The following is a 19017-nucleotide window of genomic DNA, read 5'->3' on the forward strand; positions in this document are numbered from 1 at the left end:
GATGACTGTATAAATATAACTATTCTTTACATATTTGTAAAGGTAAACACACACTAAAAATTCAGAACTGAAGTATATAACGTGAAGCAAGAAGAACCAGAGGGAAAACCAACAAAAGCCAACCATAATAAAAAAAATAAAAATAAAACTGAAACACAAGGACAAAGAAGCAATAGAAACACCAAGCTATCAGAAAGCAAAAGATAAAATGGCTATAAGAAGACCTCATATTTCAATAATCACCCTAAATGTAAATAGACTGAACTCACCAATAAAAAGGCACAGACTTGCAGAATGGATTAAAAAACAAACCTAACTATATGCTGCCTCCAAGAGACACATCTCAGCTCCAAAGACAAATATAGACTCAAAGTGAAAGGGTGGAAAATAATATTTCAAGCAAATGGCATTCAGAGAAAAGAGGGAGTAGCGGTACTAATATCAGATGAAATAGACTTCAAAATAAAAAAGGTAAAGAAAGATACTGAGGGACACTTCATAATGATAAAGGGAATCATGCACAAAGAAGACATAACACTTATCAATATCTATGCTCACAATCAGGGAGCCCAGAAATATGTAAAGATTTTACTAACAGAACTAAAGGGAGAAACAGACCAAAACACTATTGTAGTAGGGGACCTAAATACCCCACTGTCAGATATGTACAGATAATCCAAACAGAAAATCAATAAGGAAATAACATCTTTAAATGACTCATTAGACAAACTGGATATAATTGATATATACAAAGCCTACCATCTCAAAACAGCTGCTTATACATTCTTCTCTAGTGATCATTTTCTTTCTGAGCTGCCTTGTTACCTTGGTTGTTCATGGTATTTGATGGATTATTTCCCCTCCTAGGCATTTATGGGAATGAACTCTGCAGTTTTTATTATTAAGACTGATGCCTTTTTAGCGGGTTGATAAGAAGAGGTATTTCTTTTGTTTTTCAATAGGTGGCGCACAAGCCTCCCGCACTGCGTAGGCCTCCCATTCCTCTGCTGGGCAACATTTGCCTTTGATTCTCTGGGAAAGTGGTTATCTCCTTTGTGACCAGGTCGCCTCAGTCTCAGGGCTCCACCTGTGTGGGAGAATGTGGTGGGCAATTGAGTTCCTAGCTCCTGAAGACCCAGTGCTATCCCAGTAGCCAGATGCAGTTTTAGTGTCCTCCCTGAGGTGTTCCAGGTGCCTATGCTGGGATCAGCCTCAATGGGTAAGAGCAGGTTGGGTTGAGAGAGGCTGCTGATATGTTTGCAGCTTTGTTTTCCTGTCAGTAATGATGACTGCCAGACCTCAGCTGCCTTGCCTCTGTATCTCTAACCCTGTCATAGGGATTACATGCAGATGTATCTGCCACTCAAAAGCTATCTCTTCAGTTCTCTGGGCTGTAGATACTCTGCTTTGTAGTCCGACACTCATTGACAGTTTTTTCTGGGGCCTGCTGCTAGCTCTGGGAGGGTGTGGGGAAGCAAGTTCTGGGAGGGTGGGCGGAGGTGGCCAGGCCCAGTGGCTTTGTTTTCTGCCTGGCAGTGAGAGATGTTAGAACACAGCTGTCGCACTTCTGTATTCTGGTCTCTGCTCTGATAACTTGCTGAGTTCAGCCATAGTATATGCCAATCACTGATGCAGGAGTGCTTGGGGCTACAGAGAGTGCACGCAGCTATCTGATTTCTCCTCTTTCTCCAAGTCCTGCTGTGAGCTCTGGCCTTCATCTGTGGCAACTGTCTCTGCTCTACTCCCTTCCCTCCTCCTCTGTTTGCCCCAATTCACCCATGTTCAGATGTTTCAATGCCCAGATCTCTCAGAAATGTGTGTTAAGCTGGAAATCTTTGTTGGATTATAGCTGTTCAACTTGTTATAATTTCAAGGGGAGATATCAAGGGGGCCCCTCAGGCCACCATGTTTCTGATTCCTTATATTTCTTGTAGTTTTATGTTGCTACTTTCACATTTGAAGCAGCAGATAGCTCCTAGTTGTCTTCATGTGGGATATGTTGTTCATTGGTCCCGTTATGTCTGGGGTTTACTTTGACCATGTATGGATATACCTGCTGCACACTTCTTGCTCCCTCTTGTGACAGAATTCTTTTTCTTTTTTTTTAGAATCTGTTGTACAGTTTATTTTTTAAATAATTTTTTATTTTTCAATTACACTTGACATGCAATGTTACATTAGTTTCAGATGTGCAACACAGTGATTAGACATTTATATAACTCACTAAGTGATCACCCTGATAAATCTAGTACCCATCTTACACCATATATAGCAATTACAATATTGATGATTATATTCTCTATGCTATGTTTTACATCCCTGTAACTGTTTTTGTACCTCTTAATTCCTTCCCATCTCCACTTATCTTCCCAAGTCCCTCCCATCTGGCAACCATCAAAATATTCTCTATATCTGAGTTTGTTTCTGTTTTGTCTATTTTGATTTTTAGATTCCACATATGAATGAAATCATATGGTATTTGTCTTTGTCTGATTTATTTCACTTAGCATAATACCCTCTAAGCCCATTCATGTTGTTGCTAATGGCAAGATTTCATTCTTTTTTATGGCTGGGCAATGTTCCATCCTATATATGTATCACTTCTTTGTTCATTCATCTGTTGATGGACACTTAGGTTGCTTCCATATCTTGGCTATTATTTCAATGAACATATGGATTCACATGTCCCTTCAAAGTTGTGTTTTGGATTTCTTCAGATAAATATCTAAAAGTGGGATTACTAGGTCCTTTGTCTCTTGTTATGCCTTTGTTTTAAAGACTACTTTGTTTGATATAAGTATTGCTACCCCTGCTTTTTGCTGTTGTTAATATTTTCATTAAAAATCTTTTTCCATCCCTTTACTTTAAGTCTCGTGTGTTTTTCGATCCAGTCTTGCACAGGCAGCAAATGTAAGAGTCTTGTTTTCTTATCCAGCTAGGCACTCTGCATCTTTTAATTGGAGCATTTAATCCATTTATATTTAAAGTAATTGTTAATAGATATGTACTTATTGCCATTTTATTATTCATATTTTTTTATCTTTTTCTTCTTAAAGAAGTCCCTTTAACATTTCTTATAATACTAGTTTGGTGATAATGAACTCTTTTAGCTTTTTCTTATGTGAGAAGCTCTTTATCTGTCCTTTGATTCTAAATGTTAACTTTCCCGGGTAGAGTAATCTTGGTTGTAGGTCCTTGCTTTCCTTCACTTTGATTATTTTGTGCCAGTCCCTTTTGACCTGCAAAGTTTCTGGGAGTTCCCTCATAAGCTCCTTATGGGAGCTCCCTTGTAAGTAACTAACTGCTTTTTTCTGACTGCTTTTAAGATTCTTTCTCTTGGCATGTTGATTTAATGATGTATCAACCTCTTTGGGTTTATCTTGTTTGGGACTCTCTGTACTCCCTGAGCTTTTATGCCTATTTGCTCCACCAGATTAGGGAAGTTTTCTGTTGTTATTTCTTCAAATAGGTTTTCAATTCCTTGCTCTCTCTTTCTTCTACTTCTGGTACCCCTATGATACAAATGTTGGTATGCTTGATGTTGTCCCAGAGGCCCCTTAAACTTTCCTCATTTGGGGGAAGGGAATTCTTTTTTCTTGTTGCTGTTCTGATTGGGTGTTTTCTTCTACCTTCTTTTCTAAATCGCTGATTTGATCCTCTGCTTCATCTAATCTGTTGATTCCCTCTAATGTATTCTTCATTTCAGTTATTAATTATATTCCTTATTTCTGATTAGTTTTTTTTATATTTTCTATCTCTACTTGTATTTTTCCTATCTTTTTGTTAAAGTTCTTACTGAGATCATTGAACATCCTTATAACCAGTGTTTTGAACTCTGCATTTGATAGATTGTCTCCATTTTGTTTAGCTCTTTTTCTGGAGCTTTGTTCTCTTCTTTCATTTGGGACATGTTTCTTTGTCTCCTAATTTTGGCTGCCTCACTGTGTTTGTTTCTATGTATTAGGTATGGCTGCTATGTCTCCCAGTCTTAGTAGAGTGGCTTTACGTAATAGGTGTCTGGTAGGGCTCCGTAGCACAGTCTCCCTTATCACCTGAGCCAGGTTCTCTAGGTATGTCAGCTGTGTGGATTGTGTGTGCCCTTCTGTTGTAGTTGAGACTTGATTGCTCTAGGCACATCAATGAGAGGGATTGACCCTCAGGCTGATTGGTTGTGAAGACTTACCATGACTTCAGTGGAGGAATTGTTTTGCAGGGGCTGACCCTACAGAACAGGATTCACTTTAGTGGGTCTCTGGTGCCTGCCAAGTCTGCTTTTTAGATTGGTCATTTGTGGAGATGATTGAGTGGTTCTCTGGTATAGTCTGAAGCCGACCACAGGACTGTTGGTTCTGGGGCCTCTTAGGAGGGGCTCTGGTGCAGGCCAAAGTCAGCTGCTGCCTGTGTCCTGCCTGGGGCCACTTGGTATGAACTACAAAGTGATCTGCCATGCGTGCTTGGCTTAGAGGTGCCTAGGAGAGGCTAAGCTGCGAACCAAGGCCGCCTGTTGTTAGTGCTGGGTTTAGATCTGCTAAACAAGATGTACAGGGCATGCTGAAGTCAGATGCCACTTGTTTGGGGTTTGTGAACCTTTGAGAGGTTTTAGGAAAGTCCTCAGCATGTGTTAAGACAGGCCATTTGTATGGAAAAGCCACTGGAAGCGTCTTAGTTGGGCCTACAAGTTGAGTGAGACAAGGTCTCAGGAAATCACCAGAGCGGAGCAGACAGTGATATCTAGATTGATGGAGACTCAGATACGGTGCCCACCTGCATGTACAGGCTGGGTGGTGAGAGAACTTAACTGAGGAACAATGGCATCTGCCAGTACTTCTGTCTGAGAGAAAGCCGCCCCTCCAGCCCTTTTCCTAAAGCCAGATAATTCAGTCCTCCCCATATGTCCCAGGTGCTTCTCGAACAGCTGCCCCAGTGTTGGAACTCAGAGTGAGTGAGTCTGTCAGTAAGGCCATGTGTGGTCCCTTTAAAAGGAACACCTAGGACTCCAGTCATCCTCTGTCTCACTCAGCCACAATCTTTGCTGGTTTTCACAGCCAAAAGTTATGAGGACTTCTCTTCCCAGCACTGGAACTTTGGACTGGTGTGGGGCTGGGACCCCTCGCTGCCCAGGGGGGACCTCCATGGCCAAGATAGCCCTCTCAATATTTAACCGCCACATGTGGGTACAGCACCATCCTATTCTGCATCTCTGTGCCTCCTACCAGTCTTATGGTGGCTTCTTCTGTATATCCTTATTTATAGAACTTTTGTTCAGCTAGACTTCAGGCGATTCTCCATGATGGTTGTTCCATACTTTAGTTGAATTTTGAGGTATTCATGGGAGGAGGCAAGAATAGCATTTACCTACTTCACCGTCTTGACCAGAAGCCCTGAATTCTTAAGCTTTTACATTTTCCCTGGTTCTTACAACTCACCACACTGCTGCTGGAAATCTCTCTTTTTTTTTTTTTCCAGAAAGTAGTACTGCAGCTCAAGTTCATAGTTTCTGCCTTGCCTACAGAATCTGTTCTGGTTTTCTGAGAGCATTCCATTTACTGGAGCTCGCTCTCACTGCACTCAGGAACACACACAAGAAGCCATCTGCAGAACACAGAGAGGTTGGGGTTTAGCACTTTGTGTGTTAAGGGTGTCTGCAGGTCCAGATGGGGGCCCCTTGGTGAGGTCCTCCCAAAGGCTGTGGGTGGACTTCCCACTGAAGTACTGAGCACGTCAGTCAGCCTAACCGTGTTCCTTTAATGCCCTTTAATATCGTCTGCCTCTATCCTGATCTCCTACCTCCCCCCAGTCATGGAGGTCCTACCTCATAGTACGGGTGCTGCTAGAGAGAGGGGGGTTTTCCAACAATGTCCTGCACAGCTAGGGAAGCCAGGCACTCACTCACTGTTCTCCCTTTCCTCCACCAGAGAAGGCACTGCCCACTAGTTCAGCCCCTTGCAGTGTTGTCTTGGGGGAGAAGGCACCAGCAAAGTTCCTCTTTCAGTCACCAATATGTCAAAACTCATATATATTTTTTCTCCAATGATGTGCTGGAGTAGCCCTCTGTAAGACTGGACTTCCACAAAGTCTCTCATCTGTTGATTTCTGCCAAAGTCAGCACTCTTCAGGCTTTCCCTGAACAGGGCCCAGAGGGGTTGGGGCAGGTTCACTGGCTCCTGCTAGTTTTGAAACCCTTACTGAGGTCTTTCTGCCTATTACTTCCTCCCACATTCTTTGATGTATGGGGTACTTGGTCCTACAACTCTCAATGAGACACTTTTGTTTGTAGACGGATACCTATTTAGTTGTTTTAAAAGAAGGACAAAAAGGAGTGACATCTCACACTACCATGTAGGTATCACTCTGGACTTAATGTTGGAGACAGTAGAATCATTGCTGATGATTAAAAAGAAAAATTATGTTATAACTTGTATTAAGATTAATTTGGTGTTTACATTTTTATTAAAGGAAAAAGTAAGGTTTCTAAAAATGTTATTTCTTTTTTATTAAAAAAAATATTCACATAGAAAAAACTGGAAGAAGAAACACAAAGAGGTATATAATAATATAAATAATTTTAAATTCTATAAATGAAACTTAGTCTGCTTTAAAAGAGCACTTTCAGGGTTATTTTCAATAATTTTGTGCAAGAAATTTCAGTAAATTATGTGCAAGAGATTGGAGAATTTCAATATTAGAGGCAATAGGATTAGAAGGAAGAGAAATGGTTTAACATACATTACAGAAGTATGTCATATTCATTAGACAAGATCGAAACAACCTAAAAATATCACTTTCTTTCTTCATCTAGAAAGGAGCCAGGTCATGACAATTAGCCCGCAGTAGTCTTGGGAACTCTTTAATGTATTTTGTCAATAGATTCCTGTAAAGAAAGAGCTGGTAACTAAATGGAGCTTTCAGATGTTTTCTGAGTTGGCTTGAGGAGGCTCACCTGCAGAAGTCCTGTGGAGGGAATCTTGTTAATGTTGCTCAGATCGCAGGGCAATGGAAGCTTTATAAGTATGAGAATCATTGATTTCAACCTTTACATTATCTGTACAGCATGGACACCAACTCTTTCAGATGACAAGATCTTGGATGGCATAATTGCACTTAATTTCCCATCCAAAGAGTTTCAGGTGCCTCTGGGTGTTAGTTCCAAAGACTGCATTCAAAGAGCATAGAACTTATTTGAAAATATTTGCTCTTGTAGATACAAGAAATGGTGGGTGAAGAAAGGATAAAGCACATATTTTCTGCTAGATGTTCCTATCTTAGTGAAACTCATTTATTCTTTACATTGAAAATTTTCTTGCGAATCACACAATGAAGTTTGTGGGTCTATATTGTGAATATATACTGAAATGTCCTTGGTATATTATCCATTTTTCTGAAGAAAAGGCCCTCTTTATATAATATTTATTATATATTTAGTATCTTATGACCACCAATGTGTTCTAGCCATCAATTTTCTCATTGCCTGTTTAACTTCCTTGTTTCTGAGGCTGTAGATGATGGGGTTCAACATGGGGATCACCACCATGTAGAACACAGATACCACTTTGTTTTGTTCAGTTGAGTAGCTGGACTTGGGCATCACATAAATGAATGTTATGCTCCCATAGAACAGAGTGACCACTGCGAGGTGAGAAGTGCAGGTGGAGAAAGCTTTATGGCGCCCCTCAGTGGAATTCATTTTCAAGATGGAGAAAAGGATGTAGACGTAAGACAGAGCAATGATAAACACAGTGACCACAATGATAGAGCCAGAAGAGATGGCTGGAATCATTTCAGAAATAAAATCCTGAGAACAGGAAAGCTTCAAAAGTGGTGAATAGTCACAGAAAAAATGATTGACTTTATTTGGCCCACAAAAGGATAGACTTAATAAACAGCCAGTAAATGTCCAAGCATTCACACATCCACCTAGGTAGGACATCCCCACTAAGAGAATGCAGATTCTGGGAGACATGTGGGTGGAGTAGAGCAGTGGTGAGCAGATGGCTACATAGCGATCATAGGCCATGGCAGCCAGCAGGAAGCACTCAGCTGTCCCAAATGTGACCCCAGAACAGAGTTGGGCTACACAGCCAGCAACATGGATAGAGGTTCCTTCCCTGAGGAAGCCCATGAGCATAACAGGTGTGACTGATGAGGTGTAACAGATGTCTACAAAGGCCAAGTGGCAGAGGAAAAGGTACATCGGGATATGAAGCTGAGGGCTGCTTCTGATTAACATGATTATGCTGCCATTGCCCATTAAGGTGACAACATAGATTCCTAGAAACACAATAAATAAAATGACACACATTGTAGTATCCTCTGTTAACCCCAAAATAATGAACTCTGTTACAGCTGTATAGTTTCCAGTCCCCATCTGTACTGAAATGGTGCCCACTGAAAGCAAAACAAATTGATATTAGAACAGAAGAAAATATTATAATGTACATACTTATATTTACAGAGGATATATAATAAATTACAAAAACATGACACTCTAGTGTAAATTTGGTAAGAAGTGTGTTCATACTTCATGTAAATACCTCATGTAAAACTTAATAGTAATATGTTTATTTGTATAAGGCCAGGAATACTTGGAAAAAAATTTTTTTAACTTTACCAACTTAACCCATATTTTCATCATGTTGTTAGGTTTTAGGTATTTCTTTCTTTTTTTTTTTTTTCGGCAAGGCAACCCTTGGTTGACCTCACAGATTGCAAGGACCTTGCCAGCTTACAATCCCTTATTTTTTATTTTATGCCTACAGCACCTGATCTTCCTAGGTGGTCTCCCATCCAAGTACTAAGCAGGCCCGACTCTGCTTAGCTTCTGAGATCAGAGAGAATAGGGCTTGTTCAGGGTGGCATGGCCATAGACAGGTATTAGGTATTTCTTGAGCAATAAAGATCAACTAAAATTTTAGAAGAATAATATTTATTTTTCTTCAAATATTCATTATCAAGAAGATTGAACTCACACACACACACATGCACACATGCACAGACAGCATCAAGCCATGGGCTCAGCCAGCTATATGTCACAGTTTTATTCTTAATAGAAATGCTTGAATAATGTTATTGTGAATTAAATGAACTGTAGAAAGCCACAACACATTATGAACACCTTGTAATTATGAGTCTGAACTTCAATTCTCAGCTTCCTTATCTTTGTTCAGGGCAGACCTGGAACTTAATATTAACTAAGTGTGGACCCTAGACTGAATAAAAGCTTAAAAATTTAAAGAAAATAGATGTCTTTGACACAAATTTAGTCAGTCATGAGTGCCGTTATGACAAGGAAACAAAGTATTGTCGAAAATGCCATGAGCTTCGGAGCCATACAAGCCTGGGATGAAATTCCAATATAGCCATTGACTACCTACAGAATCTTAGACAATTTACATAGACTCTTCAACCCTTCATTACTTTGTTAAAAATATATATACTTCATAGGATTATTGTGTTGAATAAAATGATGTACATGATAACAGCAACCACGGCTCACAAAGGTAAGTGGATGCTCAACAAATGATTATTTCTTTAGAATAACCAAAACTTAACTTCTAATCAAAAATGAGAAAAAGCATTTCTGTATCAATATAAAAGGAAAATTATTACCTCCAGGTGTCGATACCTCAGCAATAAGGACAAATGCCAAGGAATTGTCACTGTAGAGCAAGGCTATATTTATGAGATTTGGGGTCTTTTGGGATATAGCCCCTTGAGTACATTCTTTGTTTGTGAACATTCCAGTGAAAATCTATCAAGACAGAGAAAATTATAGGTATACATGTCTTGTCTAAGAACATCTAAACATTGTTTTGAGGGTGCAATAGTTTAAGAAAAATGGATTGGTAAATCATTCTAATTATTTTGGGACCCACAATAGTAAACATAGTGTACCAGATATAATATTAGTTTTTTTTTAATTTATTTTTTAATTAAATTTATTGGGGTGACATTGGTTAATAAAATTACATAGATTTCAAGTGTGCAGTTCAATAATACATCATCTGTATATTTCATTGCATATTCACCCCCATAGTTATAAAGGGGTCAAATATATAATTTCTTGTCAAAATAGAAGTCTTTAAAGGAAAAATTAAGTGATTATTTTTTATATATATTTCTAGATGATGCCACCTTTATTTTTTTAAATATTTTATTTTGAGATAATTGTAGATTCACGTGCAATTGTAAGAAATAATACAAAAATCCCATATACCCTTTACTGAGTTTCTCCAAATGGTAACATAATACAATAGCGTTTTGAAAAGTTTGTCATGTTATATCCCTCTCTGCCTCTAGTAATTTTCTTTGCACTGAAGACATTAACTCAGCCACTCTTGCTTTCTTTTCATTAATGTTTACCTGCTATATCTTTTTTCATCCTTTAACATTTAGCCAGTTTATATCATTATGTTAAGTTCTATAATAATTAAGGAGATGAGTATTTCAATTTTTGTTTTTCTCTTCAAGTTACGTACAAGTGTGTTTTAAGCTTGTACATTTACAAATTAAGTACATGGGAGAGTAGTATCCAAATAAATAATAATAGTACAATAACAAATGCAAAAGCAATACAAAACATGGGCAAAAAAAAAAGAATTTAAAATTTTTAATTGGGCATGAGGAAGTATGAAGCAAAAAGATCCCCATAGTCAACTACATTTGCTTATGATAAGTTAAAACGTCTGGAGACAATTATAAAGCCTAGCATTGTAATAATAGCCTTGAAACATGAATTAGTTAATTAAAGCTTTAGTTCTGCCTATGCAATTGGTCAACAAAGTATATAAAGTCATATTGAAAACAGCAGGAAAAAAAAGGTTGTGAGGGTTCAGTCTAGTAATGAATGTTGTGCTAGCTCTTTGAATGTCTGTCCATGTAGAAAGAGGACACACCTGCAGTACGAGTCAAATAACAACATCTTATTATCTTATTCATTCATCTTTATCCATCTTATTATCATGCTTTAAATTTAGTATGAAGAAGTCAATAGCGCCCCATATTTTAATATCAAACTTACATTTTACCCTGCACCATGTATAGCCTAGAATATCTTCCCTCTAACCAGAATAAAAACTCATAGATTTACCTGCTATGAGTTACTTAAAAAGGCAAAATTGACTAGGAAAGGCCACTAACTATGTCTCCAGGTCTGACACAAACACACTTCTATTCTAGTTTCCTCCTCTGTGCTATGTATTAAGGAACTTGGCAAATGCTGAGAGACAGAAACATACTTTTTAATTGGAGAATGCTCTCACCTTAGCTCTCTGCCTTGCTTTGAATGCTGAGGTTGAGGGCGGTGTTTTGGCAACAATTCATTAAGGGCGGTTCTGAATCGCTGTAATTAATGACCTTGAGGACCAGGCTCTAATCTCTTTTCCCTAGTGGCCATGAGGAAAGACCAGATGCATTGATAAAGTGACCTGGCCACATCAGTGTATTGATTTACCCCAATTTCAATTCAGAAGGGGATGGGAAAGAGAGAGAGAAAGAGAGAGAGTCCTATAGGACCATTAGAATATTTGGTCACTGACCTGGTTTTGAATATGATTTTATTCCTTAATTTGATTCAACGGGAAATATGTAACAGTAGGAAAAATGATAACAGTAGGAGAAATTAAGACTGTTTTTCTCTTACATCATCTGTTGTAATAAATATGCTAGCCAAGGCCGTCTCTTCTTGCAAGCAAAAATGTCCCATAGGTGTATCCTAGTCATACAATCTTTGCATAACCTTATCTAATTCCCTATAAAACATTAGCTGGACCCCCACCCCAGCCACAACTTCAAAGCCACCCAGTGCAGATGTCCTGCCAAAGGCAGTTAGGCTGTCTCCAAGCATTCAAGGACTTGAGAGTCATCCTGAGAATATGCACCAAAGCATTATAACCTGATCCATCATTAGTTACCAGAATGATTTGGGGATTTTAATTCCCAAGGGTGGTTTAAATCAAATGTAAAATATCTCACAGAGACTCTGTAGAAGATGTTCCCTTGGTATCCAGGAAGCTCTGGAATAACAAAAGATAACAGACTCATTACACCTTAACTTTATAAATACTCACAAGTCAGTGTGGAAGACAAAAAACAAGCCTTCCAGCAAAATATGAAGAAGCCTCTTTTTCTGATTGGAAATACTCTAAGTGGATGCTTCCTGGACACTGGGAATCCTGACTGACTGTCCAATAGGTACTCAGTAAGTTCTATTCACTTCTAAGGCTGTTGTAGTAAAAGCTATAAGGCAGCCAAGAGAAGGGTTTCAGTTCTGGGACTGTGAAGAGGACACAGAGCTTTAGTGTGCTTTGCTTCTCAAAGAAGCAAATGGGGAAGGACTGGTTGACTCTTACTTGGAAAAACTGGGATTTTTTTTTTTCTGTCAGTATATTCCATGAGGAAACAATAGCAGGGACCTGTTAAACTCATGAAGCCTCTGAAATTGCATGCAAAATTTTATGAGTGTAATTTCTTAGGAACAGATACTTAGCTTTCATCAGATTCTCAAAGTAGTTCATGTGCCCCTCCCTTCCCAGAGGTTAAGAATATTTCCTAGATTATTCAACAAAGTAGTCTGAATTGTTCAAGCAATGAATAGTAAAACACAAAACAACACTCTGAATTGTCAAACATTGACTATATTAGTAAAACAATAAATGTTACAAGCGACTACACAACGAAAAAGCATCACTGAACTCATCCTAATATGCTTAAAGTTTTCTCACAAGAGTTCAAATTGGTTCAAAAAAATAGAAAAAATAAAATCATGAAATTAATAAATACTGAGGAATCATAAATGGTGAGGCAGTATGATTTAAGCTGAGGGCTCTGGAATCAGCCCACCTAGTTTCAGATCCTGGCTCATGTACTTTATCTATTTTGTGAATTTGGAAAACTATTGAATATTTCTATGTCTCAGATTTATTATTTTCTTTTTCCTGGTATTTGTCATCAAGCCTAATTATATTCTAAGAACTGTTAGCCTAAACATTGATGTTATCAATAAGCTTCAATCTTAATTGCCCTTAAAGAAAATCAGAGTAATACTGGGAAGAAAGAAAGTTTTTTGAAATGCAGAAAAGCATCTTCCTAGGATAAATGATGAATAAATATTTACCTAATGCATTTTTAAAATTTAGAAATTAGAATGCATTAACCACATCTTAGAAATTTCAGAGGCAAATGTACAATCACATCAATAATAACATAGTAAAAATCTATCACACAAGAGCTGTTGAATAAACCAGAGTCTGCCCACTGGCTTCTTGGGTTCTTTCAGAGTTACTAAACCATTACATTTACCAAACCAAACCAGTCACAATCTGAAGTGAGAACCACTGTACAGACAGTCCCTGACTTATGTTGGTTTGACATGTAATTTTTTGACTTCACAATGGTGGGAAAATGATTTGTATTCAGTAGGAACCATACTCCAAATTTTGAATTTTGGTCTTTCCTGGGCTAGCAATATGTGATACAATACTACCTTGTGATGCTGGGCAATAGTTGTGATCCACAACTCCCAGTCAGCTGTGTGATCTCAGAATAAACAGCCAGTGCTCTACGGTGTACTGTGTTGCCAGTGTTTTTGGATATTGTGTCCTGTGTTTTTGTACCCAATCATGTCTGCAAAATGCCCATTAGTGTCTCTTGCTTCTGGTGAGAAAAGAGGAAGGCAGTTATTGAGCGAAACTCAGGGTAATTGCCCAACTATACGCTAATGTGAGTATTCTGAGCACATTTAAGGTAGGCTAGGCTAGGCTATGATGTTTGATAGGCTAGGTGTATTAAATGTATTTTCAACTGATAATATTTTCAACTTATGATGGGTTTAGCAGGACATAACCTCGTTGTGAGTCAAAGAGCATCTGGAGCAGGAAGACTTGGCCATTTCTAGAAATGAATTCAAGAGAACGTTTTCCTGCCTATAGAACAGCTGTCCCCAAACCTCAGGCCACAGGCTAGTACCAATCCGTGGCCTGTTAGGAACCAGGCCACACAGCAGGAAGCGAGCAGTGGGCAAGTAAGCGAAGGTTTATCTATATTTGCAGCCACTCCCCGGCGCTAGCATCACTGCCTCAGCTCCACCTCAGATCATCAGGCATTAGATTCTCATAGGAATGCCAGTACCTGGTGCCAAAAAGGTTGGGGACCACAGCTATAGATGACACAGAATCCAGAACAACAAACATTGTAGTTAGTAAGATTGTTTCCTTGTCTGAAGATCTCGAGGTTTGGGTTTTGTTTTTTTTTTAAGCTATTATTGAGAGAGATAAGACTATAAGAAAACGGGTCACATCTAACATAATACAGAAGTTTCATAAACAGCCATATTTAAAAGACTCCTTACCATTTCTTGATATAAGCTAGCCTGAACGTCAGGGCACCTAAGACTGCTGTTCCTCTCCTCGGCCCTTTAAGTTACGCTTTTCCCAAAGGTTGGTCCTTGAACCCTTTTCGTTAACTATTTTTCTCTCCCCGAATGATCTCATTAATTTCCATAGCTTTTGTCTATTGATGACTCCCAAATCAGTATCACTAGCTCTGATTGTGTGACAGACATCCACCATCCCCTCAAACTGAATTCAACATCTTTCTCTCCTACTCCACTCTTAGCTTTTCTCTTGTTACTAAAAGCACTACCTTACAGTAACATTGTTAAAAATAAATGCAGTGAGAAATTTTGCTTTTATTTTTACCCTTCAGTGATATTTTCAACTTTTGGATTCTGTGATATTAATTTTGGTACATATGTGTATTTTGTGTCGGATTTTCATAGGAAAAAGATGAGGTAAAATTAAATTAAGCTATCAATTCTTAGGTTATCATTATTCTGTTCTCCCAGATTTGAAAACTGAGTCTCAGTCCATTGCCAGGTGACACAGTTTCTGCCTTCGAGGTATCTCACATTCCTTTCTCCTTTCTTCATTCCTGCCATCATTTCCTTAGGTCAAATCTTTATTGTCTCTGACATGGAAAACCACATAACTGGTGTTCCTACTGACAGCTCTCTCCCTTCAGTCCATTTTGCACATACTGCCAGATTAATCCCCTGAAATGTCTAGCCACTTTACTGCTCAAATGTTTAATGGGTCTACATTCACTACTGAACTAGTTATTAAAATTTCCCTGGCATGTGAAACTCTTCATAATATGGCACGCCTTAGCCCCATCCAATTAGTTTCTCACTAATCTCTTTCATTCGTACTTGCTTTTATCCAAAATGATGCTCGCAGTCCCCAAAAATGCTCTGAGCTGTTCTGACTCAATTGTTCCCTCCTAAAATACTCTCCTCTAATCCACCTTCCACATTTTGAGGTCCTTTTCATCTTCCAGTGACCTTATCAGTTCATTTCAAAGGCTGCCTACTCACTACAGGATATAGACAAACTCCTTTTAATGGGTAACAGCCCTCAACTACCTACTCCAGACATGCATTTCTAGCCATGTTTCTTATCACTCACAGGCAGTACTAACTACCCTTTGACCCAGACAAAAGGGACCCTACCTTGGTCACATTCTTTAGGGCAATTCTGGGCCTCTTTCTACTGTACCACACCCCATGGGACAGGTGCCCACCTAGAATCCATTCTATCCATATCTTCTAGACCATCATCCAGGTAACAGGATCCTAAAATCCCTTGTCCAAGTGTGGACTCTAATTTACTTCCAGAGTCTCTTTCCCAGATCACCTTTGTAAGGGTGAACCACACTGCTAATGGTCACACACCTAGGCCTTAAGGGTAACCAAGGGATGGCTGTTTTCAGAGGTGTGAACAGAGCACATACATGTAGGCTGCCACATCCACCTATATGCAGCCATGTGTGTGGGCTGGAGACAGTTTTCTTCACCACTTCATTCTAGAGTGGAACTCTAAGAATCTCAATTATTCTTCCTTCCAGATTACTATAAAGTTATATTTGAGTGAGGGTAGGATATATTTTATTAATTCATTATCTTTAGTTTTTAACTTTTGCATATTAAGCGTATGATATACGGGCCTCCTTGCCCTGGGCCCTTACCAATGCCAGATGCAGGCCTTGCTCCTGGGGAGCCTATATTTAACTATACCAAATATTTTTAGTTCTTTATTGCTTATCTTTCTCAAATATCCATTGCATTACACAGACTAGTCTCACAGTTCGTAATGCCTGAGAGTCTCCTTATACTCCTGAAGCATCCTTTAAGAAGTTGAAAGGTAAAAATTACAATCATTGTCACTTTCGAAATATTTCTCTGGAGGTACTAGCCAATACTATTAGAGAAAGGAATGAGAGATACTATGTAGAAGTGAGGGAGGAAATTCATATCCTTTTCATATTATATGAATTTTCATTTGAAAAACTCAAGACAATCAACTAAAAAACTGTCTTCAAATGATAAGGAACTATAGTAAAGGAAATAGTTATAAATTAATTTACAAAACTCAATAGCTTTCTTATATGTAAATAACACTTAACTCACAAAATGAAAAAATATGTATTTTATTTACAGTAGCTACAAAAAGATAAAATACCTGTAAATAGACTTTAAAGAAATATGTAAGATGTTTATCTGTAAAGTTTAAAGAAAACTTTAAAACTACTCAAGAAAGCCTTTAATAAATCAAATACATACCTTAGTTATAGAAAGAAGATTTGATTGTAAAGATGTCAGTTCTACCCAAATCAACATATTGATTCAATGCAATAGCATTCTAAATACAAACAGAATTTTTTTTTCTTTTTTGGAATTTGATAAAGTAAAGCCAAAGTTCATCTGGAAAAATATACAAGTGAAAGTAGTCAGAAAATTTGCTACTAGATATTAAAATCAATTATATATTTATTTTATTTAAATATTTGTTCCTTGTTCTAGAAGAGACTACAAAGAAAATGAATCAGAAATTGACCTATACCATACAATAAGGCGGGAGTTTTAAATCAACAGAATCAGCTGGAAATGATTTCACTATCAAATGGCATTAGCACACTTGGCTTCCTATTTGGAGAAATAAATAAAAAGAGTTGATTATCTTATTCCTTATATCAAAATTAAATTCTAGATCAATCAAAGGTTGTAATGTAAAAATGAAATCTAGTAAAGCTCTAGAAGAAAACACGAGATACTTTTTAAAAATTATTTTAAATTGAGGAAAGCTTATCTAACCATGTCACAAAGATCAGAATTCAAAAAGAGAAAGACTGATAAATTTGACATCAAACCATTGAAAATTTGCTGCATAACACAAAGAAAAATTGCCATACCATTGTTAAGTGACAAACCAAAAACTAATTTGCAATAGGTATATCAAACAAATGGCTAATTTCTATAACAAAGAGCCCATGTAAAGAAAAAGCTTAGAAGACCAACAACATAATAAAAAATTAACAAAGGAACTTAACTGACCAATCATAGAAAAAGAAATACACTTGCAAATAATTGTTTAAAAAAATGCTAACCTCTACTCATAATTTTTTAAAAAACATACAAATCAAGAGGACATGAGTTACTAATATTCACCCTCACAGTAGCAAAGGTTTAAAATTTGATAAAACTGGGTTTGTGAGAAAAATCACAATTCTCGTATAATATTGTTGGGTGTATAACTTTGTGCAACTTACCTGGAGGTCAATTGTTAATCATCAAAAAAAATGAATGCACTCAAACTTTTCTTAGTCTGTTTTAGCAGAATAAATGACAGCCTTTGATCATGGAGATTGGGAAGCCCAATTTTTGTTATCTGGTACTGGAACAAAGAGGTAAGAAGCTTTTGTTTTTAAGTATCTAATCATTGTGAAGCCATATTTCTTCTTTTTTTAACAAGAGAGAACAAAATGGCAAGAGGCAATCACACCAAAGTGACAGAATTTGTCCTCATGGGATTCACAGATCGTCCTGAGCTTCAGCTTCCTCTCTTTGTGGTGTTCCTGGTAATTTATCTCATCACCCTGGTGGGAAACCTTGGCATGATCCTGCTCATCAAGGTGGATTTCAGGCTCCACACTCCCATGTACTATTTCCTCAGTCACCTGTCGTTCATTGATCTTTGTTACTCATCTTCCATAGGGCCCAAGATGCTGCAAAATTTATTGGTGAAGAAAAAAACCATCTCCTTTTTTGGCTGTTTTGCTCAGCTATACTTCTCCGGTGCTTTTGCCACTACTGAATGCTTCCTTTTGGCCACAATGGCCTATGACCGCTACATGGCTATCTGCAACCCCCTGATTTACACAGCCATTATGACTCAGCGAGTCTGCAGGGAGTTGGTGATAGGGGTCTATACCTATGGCTTCCTAAACTCTGTGATACAGACAATTCTGACTTTCCAGTTGTCTTTCTGTGACTCCAACATCATCCACCATTTCTACTGTGCTGACCCCCCACTCCTTGCCCTCTCCTGCTCTGACACCCACAACAAAGAAAAGCAGCTCTTGATCTTCTCTGCAGTAAACCTCACTGGGTCCCTCCTGACTGTCCTCATCTCCTACATTTGCATTCTCTTTTCGATTATAAAAATCCAGTCTTCTGAAGGCAAATGCAAAGCATTTTCCACCTGTGCCTCCCACCTTACTGTGGTCATCATCTTCTATGGAACACTGTTTTTCATGTACCTGAGGCAACCCAGAGCAGGGAATTCATGGAAGTACAACAAAATGGTTTCTGTGTTTTATAGTCTTGTAATTCCCATGCTTAACCCTCTGATCTACAGCCTGAGGAACACGGAAGTAAAGGACACCCTTAAAAAGATGATAGAGGGCAAAGGGTCACAGTGAGCGAGTTAAAAAAATGTAGTATTGGGAAGGTATGATGTACTGACACGGTATGACCAATCTGGTTGAAATTTAGCAGGCCAGTGCTATTCAATCAGGAAGCAAATTATCGATCGAATTTCAACTTTTTAATGACCAAAAGTACTAGGCCAATTACTTGACATAGAAATATTTAGTCCAACTAATTATGATGGACTAATCAGAATTCACAAGCTAAACTGTTAATAACTGTGTCCTTCATATGTTCAAAATGAGTGGCTTTCTACCGAT

The 19017-nt window shown here is 38.1% G+C and overlaps 2 protein-coding genes and 1 pseudogene across 2 annotated transcripts; 1 reads left to right on the forward strand and 2 right to left on the reverse strand.

Moving 5' to 3' along the window:
- Positions 1 to 7426: 7426 nt before the first annotated feature.
- Positions 7427 to 8365, reverse strand: LOC102881507 (olfactory receptor 508). The gene has a single exon (XM_006905610.1). It carries the CDS (start codon positions 8363 to 8365, stop codon positions 7427 to 7429), a length of 939 nt encoding a protein of 312 aa, XP_006905672.1.
- Positions 8366 to 8747: 382 nt separating this feature from the next.
- On the reverse strand, positions 8748 to 8866 carry LOC112469607 (annotated as a pseudogene).
- Positions 8867 to 17811: 8945 nt separating this feature from the next.
- LOC102897322 (olfactory receptor 1030) lies at positions 17812 to 18750 on the forward strand. The gene has a single exon (XM_006905673.1). It carries the CDS (start codon positions 17812 to 17814, stop codon positions 18748 to 18750), a length of 939 nt encoding a protein of 312 aa, XP_006905735.1.
- Positions 18751 to 19017: the final 267 nt, after the last annotated feature.

The sequence above is a fragment of the Pteropus alecto genome, unplaced genomic scaffold (assembly GCF_000325575.1).
Source record: "Pteropus alecto unplaced genomic scaffold, ASM32557v1 scaffold461, whole genome shotgun sequence".
Classification (NCBI taxonomy): Eukaryota; Metazoa; Chordata; class Mammalia; order Chiroptera; family Pteropodidae; genus Pteropus; species Pteropus alecto.

Excerpts from the sequence above, each read along its gene's own strand:
- LOC102881507 (XM_006905610.1), bottom strand. The coding sequence starts at position 8,365 with ATGGGGACTGGAAACTATACAGCTGTAACAGAGTTCATTATTTTGGGG.
- LOC102897322 (XM_006905673.1), top strand. The coding sequence starts at position 17,812 with ATGGCAAGAGGCAATCACACCAAAGTGACAGAATTTGTCCTCATGGGA.